This window comes from Haliotis rufescens, unplaced genomic scaffold (assembly GCF_023055435.1).
Source record: "Haliotis rufescens isolate VD_foot unplaced genomic scaffold, xgHalRufe1.0.p SCAF_13, whole genome shotgun sequence".
In the NCBI taxonomy this organism is placed as follows: Eukaryota; Metazoa; Mollusca; class Gastropoda; order Lepetellida; family Haliotidae; genus Haliotis; species Haliotis rufescens.
Window position 1 is genome coordinate 38518400 of NW_025963813.1, and position 14114 is coordinate 38532513.

The 14114-nt window shown below is 40.1% G+C and overlaps 1 protein-coding gene across 2 annotated transcripts; it reads left to right on the forward strand.

Annotated features, from left to right (window-relative positions):
- Positions 1–183: 183 nt before the first annotated feature.
- Positions 184–8592, forward strand: LOC124121785 (heparanase-like). Of its 2 annotated transcripts, XM_048394556.1 has the most exons (10): positions 184–412; positions 1019–1146; positions 1997–2170; positions 2905–3079; positions 3855–3905; positions 5314–5514; positions 5992–6112; positions 6630–6742; positions 7468–7611; positions 8372–8592. In XM_048394556.1, exons 1-10 carry the CDS (start codon positions 228–230, stop codon positions 8532–8534), a joined length of 1455 nt encoding a protein of 484 aa, XP_048250513.1. In that variant the 5' UTR covers positions 184–227; the 3' UTR covers positions 8535–8592. The 2 variants fall into 2 exon arrangements, with proteins under 2 accessions (XP_048250513.1, XP_048250514.1); XM_048394557.1 differs by lacking the exon at positions 6630–6742 and having other exon boundaries at positions 185–412.
- The last annotated feature ends 5522 nt before the right edge of the window (positions 8593–14114 follow it).

The following is a 14114-nucleotide window of genomic DNA, read 5'->3' on the forward strand; positions in this document are numbered from 1 at the left end:
ACGACGGTCTGTAAACCTTGTAATGTGTTTTGTCTAATTACTTAGCTTCCCTGTTGAACCTGCACTATCAAAATGTTGGTATTAAGGAATGTTGACGTTTCACTGTGCAAATGGAAACCACAGCTGTAGATAAGATGATAGTCTCAAATGAAATGCTCAGATAAGTATTCAGCCATGATTGTTATCTGTTTGAGACAGTAAAGAACTGGTTGTGGACGACTTTGTACATGGCTTTGCTAGGCCGTCTGCTATTTTTGACCGTGGCTTTATTCCCTGATTCTCGGGGATTAAATGTCAATATCTACATCGACACCAGCGTTGTCCTCAACAGAGTTCAGGACAACTTTGTTGGCGTCACCCTCGACTCCGGCATTATTCAAACTGGTTTGGAAAAGAGTGGTCTCAACTTGTCGTGAGTTTTCTTTTTTTTCTCAAGTTGGCTGAATATGCGTCCTTAGTGGTCCACTTTCGCCTTGCAGAATTGTGTGTTCGATGTTTTTATTATCATTGACATGGCACAATGAAGGTCACAAAAACACCTGAGCTCATTCTATCATGGATGGGTGCTTACTCTCTGCATCAAACTGGAGTTTCTCGAAATATTAACCTGAGAAGCTGTAGTACTCGTATCAGCGATAACAGTGGCGTTACACTCATTTACTCACACACTCACTCACTCACTCACTCACTCACTCACTCACTCACTCACTCACTCACTCACTCACTCACTCACTCACTCACTCACTCACTCACTCACTCAATCACTCACTCACTCACTCACTCACTCACTCACTCACTCACTCACTCACTCACTCACTCACTCACTCACTCACTCACCCACCCACCCACCCACTCACTCACTCACTCACTCACTCACTCACTTAAGCTGATTCTGTGCCAATTGTTTGTGCAATTCAAGGTATGTTAATGACATTTCAACTAAAGTTCGAATGGCTTTCTCACATATCATTTTCACCTCTAATCGAGTCGTTTCTTAATCCATGCTATTTTCAATAAGATCACCCAAATTGCTTAATCTGGCTGGGGGCTTCCAACCGAACATCCTTAGAATCGGCGGAACTGCCGAAGATGGCATTTCCTTTGACCCGAATAACGTCACAGAAAACAACCAGGGGGATCTTTCAGGTATATATTTCTCCTTCTTATTTATCTTTGAGATCAGGTTAACATATTCGAAACAAAATATTTCAGTTGTTTGTTTATTTGTTTGCACTCAACAGCATTCCAGCTATATGACGTCAGTCTGTAAATAATCGAGTGTGGACCAGGCAATCCAGTGAGTAAGATCATAAACATCGACCTTTGCAAATGCGATACGATGACATGCAATCAACCAAGTCAGTTAGGCCGAAACCTGATCCATTTGTCACCTCTTACAAGTAGTGGTTGTTGGGGACTTACATTATTCTTACCTGGGCCCATCAACCCGCAACCAAACTGGAAGAACACCTCTAACGCATCAAGGAAGATTATTTCCAATTTTTGTACTGAATTCCAAGCTCCATAAAAATCCGTACAAAGTTATTGCTGGGTCCAGCAAATGTACTATCATCCAGAAAAAAAGCAAGAAATTAATTTCTTTAAATTCATAGAAAGTATTGGAGATAAATGGATTAAATATCATGATGATTCTCAAAATTGCAAATGGTTCGCTTATTTTGTTTCTAATCTCAGAAAAGACCCAATGTCATTTATGTCCAAATGTTGTTTTTTTATTTTTGTTCACCACGGATCCACATGGCAATCTTAATGAAAAACTTCATACTTTGATCCAAACGTGATGGCCATTCATATAGTTACATTTCTCTTCAAGGTTTATCGAGAAAACAATGTGTGATATGATGGAGTCTGGACCAGACAATCCAGTGACTGACATCACGAGGAAAAGATCTACGCTTTTGAGATCCGATGACATGCATCAACCAAGTCAGCGAGCCAGTTGCTCTCTTATGAACATATGTATATGTTTTTCCAGCTTCTGTTTGGGATGAAATCAACGCTTTCACATCCCTTGTTGGATGGGATCTGATATTTGGCCTAAATGTCCTTGAAAGACGAGATGGGCAGTGGGACCCTACCAACGCTGAGCTATTCCTAAATTACACATCCAAGAAAGGATATCAATTATATGGCCTAGAACTTGGCAACGGTAGGTGGGGCATAAGAGTGGTAAGGTTCACGAGTAAGTGAGTTGGGTTTAACGCCGTTTTAAACATTATTCCAGTTATATCACGGCGTGTTAGCTTAATATGGGAGGAAACACTGAAGTGATGCAGGTCTCAGACCTTTACCAGTTCAGTGAAACCCACGAGCACGGGTATGGTGCTGACAAACCCAGAAACATAATCAGGGCGAACCTTGATTCGAACCCACAATCATAGGTTTCTGGCGTGCCCAAGGGACGCAACTCTGCACAGCGAATCGTGGCGCCTCAGACGACTGGGCCACCCGTGCCCCCCGGTAAGGTTCAGGACGAAGAGAAGCACAAACCATACTGTAAATCTTACCGGAGAATGTCATGTAAACAACATACATGTGTGGACCCTCTGCATGCCAATAAATGGTTAGGGGATTGATTGTGATTAACGTGGTTTGAAATCCGTTCATGGTGTCACCTTCCATAAGATGACAGGAATAGTGCTGACGGACGCATGAAACCATCCCCACTCACTGGTTCATTCAGGACTATGAAATAGGATCTCAAAATCCTGCTCTCTAAATATGTTTCATATTTCTATTTATTTCTTGCAGTCTATTTGAAATTTAACAGTCATATTCATGTTTCGTGGCTTTTCTGCGAGTTTGATGTGGGTATTGTGTAAGTTTTTATTCAAATGAGTTTGATATTGGATCTGTGGTATCTTAGACTAGTCACTTTCCTAGAGCCTCGGATGTTCCCCAAAAACTTTAACCAGTCAGTGTCGGCCCGGCAACTTGGAAAGGATTTTGGAACACTAGAGAAGGTGCTCAGAGATCGGCCACACTTCAACAACACTCGAATTCTAGGGCCAGATGTTGCGGGCATTTTATCAAACGCTACCATCTCATATGTGGAAGAGTGAGTTTGTTTTCAAAGATTCAGTGTAAAATATCTTTGTGTGGATGGACGTTAATTTAACATGGTGCATTTAAACAGCAAGCACACACCACTGCCCCATGCAATGATAATGTCTATTGGAAGGAGAGCGGGGGTGGCTGTTTCGGTCCACTGATCGCGGCACACCAAATTGACGGTAAGAAGATAGTACTTGTTGTTACCCTGCCTGGTGATAGGCATTAAGGGGATCGAACAAGAACTGGCCTGATGGAAGAGTAATATTTCACCCGACCACATCTTATTCGAAATATGCAATACCACATGACCGTTTTGTGTATTGAAAGATTATAATCATTTTTAAAGGGATAGGAAAACTAAAATCTAACTATGTTGAGTGTATATGTTTTAGTATTTCTATAATTAACAATCATAATCCATATATATTTATAATAGCAGTATTGGTTCCTTGAAGGAATATGGATCTTACAAATAACAATGACAATTGTATCTGTCGTCAACTTTCTCATTGAAAAATGGAGTGAGTGAGTGAGTGTTGTTTTACGCCGCTTTTAGCAATATTCCAGCAATATTACAGCGGGGAACACCAGAAATGGGTTTCACACATTGTACCCATGTCGGGAATGGAACCCGGGTTTTCGGCGTGACGAGCGAACGCTTTAACCACTAGGCTACCCGACCGCCCCTTGATATATGGAAACGAATGCTCCTTATACATTGCTTTTTGGTATTTTTGTAAATATCTCACATCTGTTGTTTTTTTAATTTCGCATTTAAGGTTTTTAGCTGCAGGCGGAGCCAGTGCACTGGATGGCGTAACATTCCACCAGTGAGTATGAATAAAGTCGATGTTGTCATCAGCTCATTAAATGTTTGTTTGATGTATCCAAACCCCTTTTGCAGTCAGCCGTAACTGCCTACGAGATGCGTGTTGGGATTGGTAAAAGAAAACGTTGTATGTCATGCAAAATATGAAATACATTACGATATTGAAGGACAAAACACTCAGGTTATTTGCCACTAATGAATGTATACATACACAAGTCTATGGCACATGTTTCTTGTATATGTACAATTGACTCCTTAAAAGGAAACATACACTTGTACGTGACCCATGTTCCTTGTATTTGTCTGTATAAACGACTCTTTAAAAGGAAACATACTCGTGTACGTGACACATGTTCCTTGTATTTGTCTGTATAAACGACTCCTTAAAAGGAAACATACTCGTGTACGTGACACATGTTCCTTGTTTTTGTCTGTATAAACGACTCCTTAAAAGGACACATACTCGTGTACGTGACACATGTTCCTTGTATTTGTCTGTATAAACGACTCTTTAAAAGGAAACATACTCGTGTACGTGACACATGTTCCTTGTATTTGTCTGTATGAACGACTCCTTAAAAGGAAACATACTCGTGTACGTGACACATGTTCCTTGTATTTGTCTGTATAAACGACTCTTTAAAAGGAAACATTCTCGTGTACGTGACACATGTTCCTTGTATTTGTCTGTATAAACGACTCCTTAAAAGGAAACATACTCGTGTACGTGACACATGTTCCTTGTATTTGTCTGTATAAACGACTCTTTAAAAGGAAACATTCTCGTGTACGTGACACATCTCACTTGAATGTGTCTGTATAAACGACTCCTTCGTATGAAAATACCTACTTTATGCGAATATATTTTTTGAGGTGTATTGTACTGAAAGAAAACAAGGGTGTCGTCTGTTATTAAATGTCATGGTCATTGTGTAACAACTTACTAAATCATGGGGGCACGGGTGGCCCAGTCGTCTAAGGCACCGCGATTCGCTGTGCAGAGTTGCGTCCCTTGGGCACGCCAGAAACCTATGATCGTGGTTTCGAATCCCGGTTCGCCCCCATTATGTTTCTAGGTTTGTCTGCACCATACCCGTGCTCGTGGGTTTCACCGAAGTTGTAAAAGTCTGAGACCTGCATCACTTCGGGCTTTCCTCCCACATTAAGCTGACACGCCGTGATACAACTGGAATACTGTTAAAAGCGGCGTTTAGCCCAACTCACTCACTCACCCACTACTAAATCATGATTGTAGTTTAAAGTCGATGAATGTAATATATACTCCCCCTTACGGTAGTACAAACGAGTGATTTATTCACAGTAAGTAAAGTAAACACCCTGCTTCCTTCTGCTTGTTTGAGTTTTATACTTTCAGTGATACAAGCACACTGACTTTTTATTATCTCAAGGTATTTCGGAAATGGGGACAATGCAACCAAAGAGATGTTTACAGACCCAACCTTCATGGATACACTGAATGCTTCCTTTGCGTCTGCACACAAGGCTACAGGAGCGTTGGCGTCCAACAAACCTCTTCTCCTGGGCGAAACAGGTTCCTTTTACCATGGCGGAGTGCTGAACATGACGGACACCTTTCTGGGGGGATTTTTGTGGGTATTTCAGACAATAGTCACGAACAGCTTCACAGTTGGGTCACCCGTGAAGATCCGGGGTAGAATAGGTCTGCAGCAACCCATGCTTGCCGTAAAAGGCGACTAACGGGATCGGGTGGTCAGACTCGCTGACTTGGATGATCAGTGGATTGTCTGGTCCAGACTCGATTATTTACAGACCGCCGTCATATAGCTGGAATATTGCTGAGTGAGGCGTTTAACAACAACCCAACCAACCATCCAACAAACCAACCAACCAACCAACCAATCAACCAACAACAGTTTGGTACTGTTTGACCCTGTCCATCATTATCGAAACGTATAGAAGGATATGCATTTTCATTTGCTGTGACATCTAGCCATGCTTCACGTACAGAATATCTGTACCTTCTTGCTGAAAACGATTCCACTCCATGAGTCTCCAGCGCATATCATGAAGGTGATTGAGATCTATGTGTTAATGTTCACCTATAGATGGATGGACAAGCTCGGCATGGCCGCCCAATCAGGCATTCAGAATGTGTTCAGGCAGGACTTGTATGGACTTGGATCAGCCAATCGCCTGTTGGAGTCATTCACATACGACCCCCTACCGGTGTGTATACATTACATGTGCTTCAATTACGACGGGCTTTTTCTAGAGGTAGGAACTTTGGGTTATTCACACACACACACAAACACGCACACACGCACACACACACACACACACACACACACACACACACACACACTCATGCTAGTCGGGATTTGTGGGATAGCCTAATGGTTAAAGCGTTCGCTTGTCACGCCGTGCTCTGGTTCGACTCCCTACGTGGGGACGTTTGTGTCAATCCCATTGCTGGTGTCCACTGCCGTGACATTTCTGGATTATTGCTTAAAGCTGCGTAAAAAATCTTACTCACGTACTCACTGGTGTGTTTGACTTCGACATGAATTCACCTGACATGAAATACATTTCAAAGCTGTGTTACTCACAACACACAGCATCTTATCGCATCTCAGTTGCGTGGCTCCATGCTCTTGATGCTAATCACCGGATTGTCAGGGGTAAACTCGATTAGTCAACAAGCAAAAAATTATCATTGTATAACACCTAATTTCTGTTTTGGTAGGACTACTGGTTAACCTTTCTCTTCAAGAAGCTTGTGGGCAACGCCGTGTTCAAGCCTAGAGTCGTGGGCCCGCCCACCGTAAGAGCGTACTGCCACTGCATGAGGTCCATAAAGTAATTATGATGAATCTTTTTGTTATCACAAGTATTCAGCACAGGAATACCGAACATCATTTGGGAAGGTTCTTGTTTGAAATCCAAAACATTGCTAGTATTTAAATTAATGAATATCATCTGGTTACATTACCAATGATTGTACTATTGGATGTTAGAAGCAGTGACAGGGCACAGTGAAGGCAACAACTACAGGAGAAAATAAGTCCACGTGTTCATCTCAGGTTTGTTTGAGTGTCAACGATTGAAAATCAGTAGAACATAAAGTCTCGTGGGAGAAGACAAGCAATAATAGAACAATGATAAAATGTTGTTTTACCTTTTAGTCCATATTACTATCCACGTGGGAGAAAGACAAGCAATAATAGAACAATGATAAAATGTTGTTTTACCTTTCAGTCCATATTACTATTCACGTGGGAGAAAGACAAGCAATAATAGAACAATAATATAATGTTGTTTTACCTTTCAGTCCATATTACTATCCACGTGGGAGAAATACAAGCAATAACAGAACAATAGTATAATGTTGTTTTACCTTTCAGTCCATATTACTATCCACGTGGGAGAAAGACAAGCAATAATAGAACAATAATAAAATGTTGTGTTACATTTCAGTCCATATTACTATCCACGTGGGAGAAAGACAAGCAATAATAGAACAATAATATAATGTTGTGTTACATTTCAGTCCATAAATAATAAAATGTTGTGTTACATTTCAGTCCATATTACTATCCACGTGGGAGTCTGACTGTGTTTGCCATGAACCTGGACACTGTTGCAGTGAACTTGACTTTCCCAGAATACAAAGGCGGATACATGGACTACTTCCTGTTGTCACCAGAAGGAGGTGATGTTCAGTCGAGGTATGACATCCTCGCCAAATAATTTGTTTTATATGCTGGCATCCGTATTCGTTTAATGTACAAGAGCAGCTAATTTTCTGAGGGGATGAAGATAAAGACAAACACATAGTGAAATACAGCTTTGTTCCTGGTTTCGGCAGTTTTCACTTATTTTAACTATTGGTTTGTTCTTAGGTCATGAGGGGCGGTCGGGTAGCCTAGTGGTTAAAGCGTTCGCTCGTCACGCCGAAGACCCGGGTTCGATTCCCGACATTGGTACAATGTGTGAAGCCCATTTCTGGTGTTCCCCGCCGTGATATTGCTGGGATATTGCTAAAAGCGGCGTAAAACCATACTCACTCACTCACTCACTCTTTGGTCATGCTAGACGTACACACATACAACTGGAAGGGGAAAAGGCTCTGATAAATTCATATTAACATTTTAGTATTTTCGTATATCCAGGGTTCGCCATTCCCAGTGGGTGAAAATGATCCTTAACGTACCTCCCTATTTATCACTGGATTGTCTTGTCCAGACTCGATTATTTACAGACCGCCGTCATATAGCTGGAATATTGCTAAGTGCGGCGTTAAACAACAAACCAACCAGCCCACCTAAACATAGCCCATTAAGTAATTTCTCAGAAATATACAGACCTTGTGTTACACGTGGAATGGCATTACTAAAGAGAACCCACATCATGTAATGACACAAAATCTCTCTATCCCCGAGAACATGTACTGAACGGCTACTGAGACATATCTTTTGTCTCTTGCAGAACTGTGATCCTCAACGGCCACCAGCCTATCCATCTGGTTGAAAACGAGATACCCTTTCTGGTTCCTGGTGGTGTCAGCGCAAACACCATCACCCTTCCCTCGCTCACATACGGATTCTTTGTACTTTACGCTGACGCCCGTGTTTGTAAACCTGGCAACTAGACAAACAATGTGAAGGGTGGCTTAACGTCACAATACATTGTCCTGATTCCATCCGATATTTATATGTCATTGACTGATGATTCCTGACAGATTGTTCATTATGTTGAAATGTTCCAACCGAGGATGCTGCTTATTCCTTTGCAAATTGTTAAGAGGTGGGCTACGGGGATCAAGGGAGAAGGAGAGAGACTCGAGGATGGTCGAACAACAGGATGGCGTTCCACTACTATCACTATGGAAAGCGTTCATAAAATATACAATATTATTGTGGATGATCGACTTCTCACAACACGTCATATACCAAATATAGTAGAGACATATGCGGTAAACTACGTTTATAGCGAACACGCTTATAACGAACTGACCGATATTACGAACTTATTTTGTGGTCCCGGACAACTACTGTTTATATGTTGACTGTATATATGCTTATAAAACGAACTGCGATTATAACGAGCTGAAATAAGTGGGTCCCTTTTCGTTCGCAATAGCAGTAGTTTACCATAGATACATATCACGGGAGACGTGAGAACTCTCTGAAGAATGAACTGATAATGACAAAGGTTTATCTGCACGAGGCTTCCTGATACGAAACTCTCCAGCGATTTGAAGCCATGGATAAGTCTTGAACCCACTATCAACAGCTTATCTGTTCAGGCAACGACGTAAGAATATCAAGGTTTAACGTCGTTGAAGTTAATAGAGCATCGTCCGTATTCTCCAGAGTTGGCAGCATCAGACTTCCGCCTCTTCCCAAACCTGAAAACAAAATTGTATGGTAAGCATAATGCTAGTCTGTACGGATATCATGACGACCTACATTGATGTCACACGCTTGTTACATTACAATTGACACTCTTCATAATTTCTGTAACCAGACATACAGTATAAGTGTGGTTGCAAGACAGATTTTATTGTGACACAGATATATTTCACCAGGTGGTCAGCGAGGTGTTAGACCTTGATCGTACGATCTCAGTTTATCAACTCTAACGAAAATGATAAGACCCTGGGGACATGGTTTGACCCAAATCCGGACAGAGGTTATCTTGTGTAATATTGCTTACAAACACGAGTGCCAATGTCGTGTCAAATGACAGGAGTTATATTTACCTCAAGGACAGTCGTTTTACTAAACGTTTTACAATTTACAAAATGATTAATGAAAGACTGATTCTGACATTCATGCATGAATTTATCTGAAAACATATTGTAAATTTAGTGCATGAGCTCCAAACACACAGGAGTGGCTAATAGATAGATATCACGGGAGACTTGAGAACTCTCTGAAGAATGAACTGATAATGACAAAGGTTTATCTGCACGAGGCTTCCTGATCCGAAACTCTCCAGCGATTTGTAGCCATGGATAAGTCGTGAGCCCACCATCATGGAGTAAACAACAGTCAAAGCTGTTGAAATACCTAGCGTCTTCTCCTCCGAAGTCTGTTCCATCCTCTGGCAAGGTGATAGCTTCGGTTTACTGGGATGGCAATGGAATCCTTCTAGTGGACTAGCCCCCAGAATGTCAGACCATTAGCAGCTAATCTACTGAGGCAACTGCGTAAGAATATCAAGGCTTAACGTCGTTGAAATTAATAGAGCATCGTCCGTATTCGCCAGAGTTGGCAGCATCAGACTTCCGCCTCTTCCCAAACCTGAAAACAAATTTGTATGGTAAGCATAATGCTAACCTGTACGGATATCATGACGACCTACATTGATGTCACACGCTTGTCACATTACAATTGACACTCTTCATTATTTCAGGAACCATACATGCAGTATAAGTGTGGTTGCAAGACAGATTTTTTTGTGACACAGACATATTTCACCAGGTGGTCAGCGAGGTGTTAGACCTTGATCGTACGATCTCAGTTTATCAACTCTAACGAAAATGATAAGACACTGGGGACATGTTTTGACCCAAATCCGGACAGAGGTTATCTTGTGTAATATTGCTAACAAACACGGGTGCCAATGTCATGTCAAATGAGAGGAGTTATTTTTACTGAGGTATAAGACTGATTCTAACATACATGCATGAATTTATCTGAGAACATATTGTAAATTTAGTGCATGAGCTCCAAACACACAGGAGTGGCTAATAGATTGCTGGCAGTTGTACAACATACATGTACGTGTGTCGAACTTGTAATGTCTGGTTTTTTTTACATGGATTTCTGCTTTGTCGACACAACGTGTGAAGTTGATTATCGAAATAGGTCAACAATTTTTCTGTTATCGTAGGTTGTAAATGGTATTTGCTGAAAGCGCTGTTTCTCTTTGCAGGAGACTAGGACGGAACAATGGAAGTCCGTGATGACAATGCTCCGCCATCTTGTATACTCAATCTTCTTATTCACTGTCCTTCATGGTGCAGATGCTGACATCTACATCAACACAAAGCCTGCCGTCAACAAAGTTCATGATAAATATGTGGGTGTGACACTCGACTCCAGTGTTCTTGGCCCCATTTTTATATCGTTTCGTTGGCCATTAATCGGTTTGTTTAATGTTCGACAACTAGTTTTAAGTCAAACTGTGATATATGGCTAGTTATTATACTGTCCTTCGTCGACAGTTTTTTTAATAAATATTTGAGAAACAATATGGCATAAATATTGCCGACGTGACTTATAATTACATTCACTCACTCACTCACTCACTCACTCACTCACTCACTCACTCACTCACTCACTCACTCACTCACTCAATCCTGAGCAAGTGTTCCTGAGCATGGTTTTGCTGTAAGTGGACTTACCCTGGCGTGAGTAATTGTATGTGAAACTATTTTATGAGTGTGTATATTGTTTCATTTCTTTTAAGTTCAAAAGCTGATATAATACGGCACAGTTTCAAATGGTTGAAGGTAAACTTTAGTAAGTTAGTTGGTTGATAAGTCTGTATGTAGATATGTCTGTAGGTGTGTAGGCAGGTAGGTAGGTAGAGCGGTATGTAGAAAGGTAGGTAGATGGCCCTGCACATGTACAAATCCAGCATTATAAAATCACCTGCGTTTGATTTACAATTAGATCGCCCATGTTCCAACATCATGTGGAAGGAGTCTCTCCAAATATCCTCAGAATCGGGGGAACCGCAGGAGATGATATTTCCTTTGCCCCGAATATTGTGCATGGCAACAACCATGGAAATATAACCGGTACTTGTCCTTTGTGTTTGTTTCACCTTTGTAGTATTCGCACTTCCTGATGACTTTGTTTTTTCAGGCAGCTGAATTATCTAGCAGTGTAGTAATATGTAATTCTAACTTGAATGTCTTTCAGCTGGCGTTTCGGATGAAATAAGTTGTTTCTCTGTCCGTGTCAGTTGGGATCTCATGTTTGGTCTGAATGTTCTTGAAGGACATGAATGGCACTGGGATCCTGCCAATGCTGAGGTGTTCTTGGACTATACTTCAAAGAAAGGATATCAACTGTATGACCTGGAGCTTGGCAACGGTATGCAGTAAAAATTGAATTGTAACTTTATGTAATGAATTTTAGCGGTGTGTGGCAATGAATGGATCTACTGAGTTTTGTTAATTTGTTAGTTTGTGTATTTGTAAGTTTGTTTGTTTTCTAATGCCACACTCAGCAATATTCCAGCTCTATGACGGCGTCTGTAAATAATCGGCAATCCAGTGACCGATATCATGAGCATCGATCTACGCAACTGGGATAAGATGACAAGCATCAACAAAGTCTGATCTCTAGATTGGTTATGTACATAGAGTTAAATATTATATATCACAAGTTCAACATAACAGTCACCGGCCAGGACCTTGGTTTGGAATTTGAGAGGCTGCAGAAGGTGCTTAGAGACCGTTCACACGACCAGATGTCAACCGCATCACAGCCAACGACACACTCGCCTATATATAACAGTTACGTAATTATGATTATTCCTCACTGCCCATGTATGTAATATATCGTGTTAGAGTCACAAAGTATTTTCACGCTTTGTACTTGCAAAGTAAATTTGGTTTAATACCCCTTTGAGCAGCATTTCTGTTATATTACAGCGTGCCAGCTTCACGTGAGAGAAAAGCCTAAAGTGACACAGGTTTCAGACAATTAATACTTTGGTGAAACCAACGAGTATGGTGCCAAGAATTCTTTAATCACATTTCAAATAAAATACAATGTGCAACATTTCAACAATTATACATTATTCAAAATCCACTCCCTTTACATCAAACTTTCAAAGCATATTGCAAATATAGACAATCATAAAATATGATATCATACTATCATTCTTTGCTAGGATTGAAAAGTCTGTGGAAGGAAGACCAGAACTGAAAGAAAGCTGTATAAATGCAATTTGAGAAGGCAATTAATTTGGTCATCATGTACTATTTAATACTTTTACGTTAAATATATTTCAACTTTAGCTGAAAAACCTTTCTTGATTGTTAACTTCAACACAATACATTTGATAAGTAATATAACTACATTGAGAGAGTTGTCTCCCTTCCACAGATGTCGTTAACCAGTTGAGAACAAGCTCCCACGTCTGAGCAACATATTCACAATCATAAAATCAAAAACAATAATGTACATACAGTTGAGTACGGGAATGGAATATTTTACAGTGAGAAAGCTGTCAAATTGGATCCAAGGTTGCACAGCCTTTTTTAAATATTTTAGCCACACATATTATTCTCGAATGGTTCAATAAATAACATAAATTGTAACTGCACACAATATATAGATAACAAATTTCAACAGAATGACAAAAGGTTTTCATTGTAAATGTAATAAGGTGTTGATGTTTTAAATAGTTTTCATTATGCTTTTATTTACCCTGCATAATTTAAATTATCAATTACTTCGATCAATGCCATGTGATTTACATTTGTATTTAATAATATTTGATTTATTTTCTATCTTATTAAAAAATATAAAATGTAAAAAATATATCTTGTCTGAGTGAGTGAGTGAGTGAGTATGGTGTTATGCCGCTTTTAGCAATATTCCAGCAATATCACGGCTGGGGACTCTAGTCTGAGAGCAAGATGAATCGATTCTTGCATTTATTTAAAGGGGTTTTTTTTAATTCTGAATTATATTTGTTCCCTCCATATCATGTAGTTTAGCTTGGCCAAAAGGTGAAAAAGGGAAAGATATTATTACTGAACCGCAATGGGTACAATGTGTGAAAACCATTTCTGGTGTCCCCCGCCGTGATATTGCTGGAATATTGCTAAAAGCGGCGCAAAACCATACTCACTCACTATCATTACAGAAAAACACTTGTTAGCGAATTTGCTAGTTTTATTTTCATAGTTCACTACTAAAAACCTATTACATGTATATACATGTATTCTGCTTTTCCTTTTATCACAAATAACTCCATTAGGTCATTGATCTACGATCATTATCTATTTCAAATACAATTCTAAAGTCTCATTTATAAAAAGAAATATGAACGAAAAAGTGTTATTGGCCATACAAGTAAATTTTGCACAAACGTCTAAGTAGGCAGCCAAGTGAGAAATATAAGATGAGGCGAGAATCTGTTTCCTGGTGGTCTTTGTGAAACACATTTTGTTGGTTTTTTTTAGCACATGAAGAGTATA

What these genes read in the sequence shown, in the direction of transcription:
- LOC124121785 (XM_048394556.1), top strand. Translation starts at nt 228, where the DNA reads ATGGCTTTGCTAGGCCGTCTGCTATTTTTGACCGTGGCTTTATTCCCT. An exon ending in TGGCCTAGAACTTGGCAACG is followed by an intron (nt 2,171 to 2,904) that starts GTAGGTGGGGCA and finishes TCACTTTCCTAG; the next exon opens with AGCCTCGGATGTTCCCCAAA. An exon ending in TCACATACGACCCCCTACCG is followed by an intron (nt 6,113 to 6,629) that starts GTGTGTATACAT and finishes CTGTTTTGGTAG; the next exon opens with GACTACTGGTTAACCTTTCT.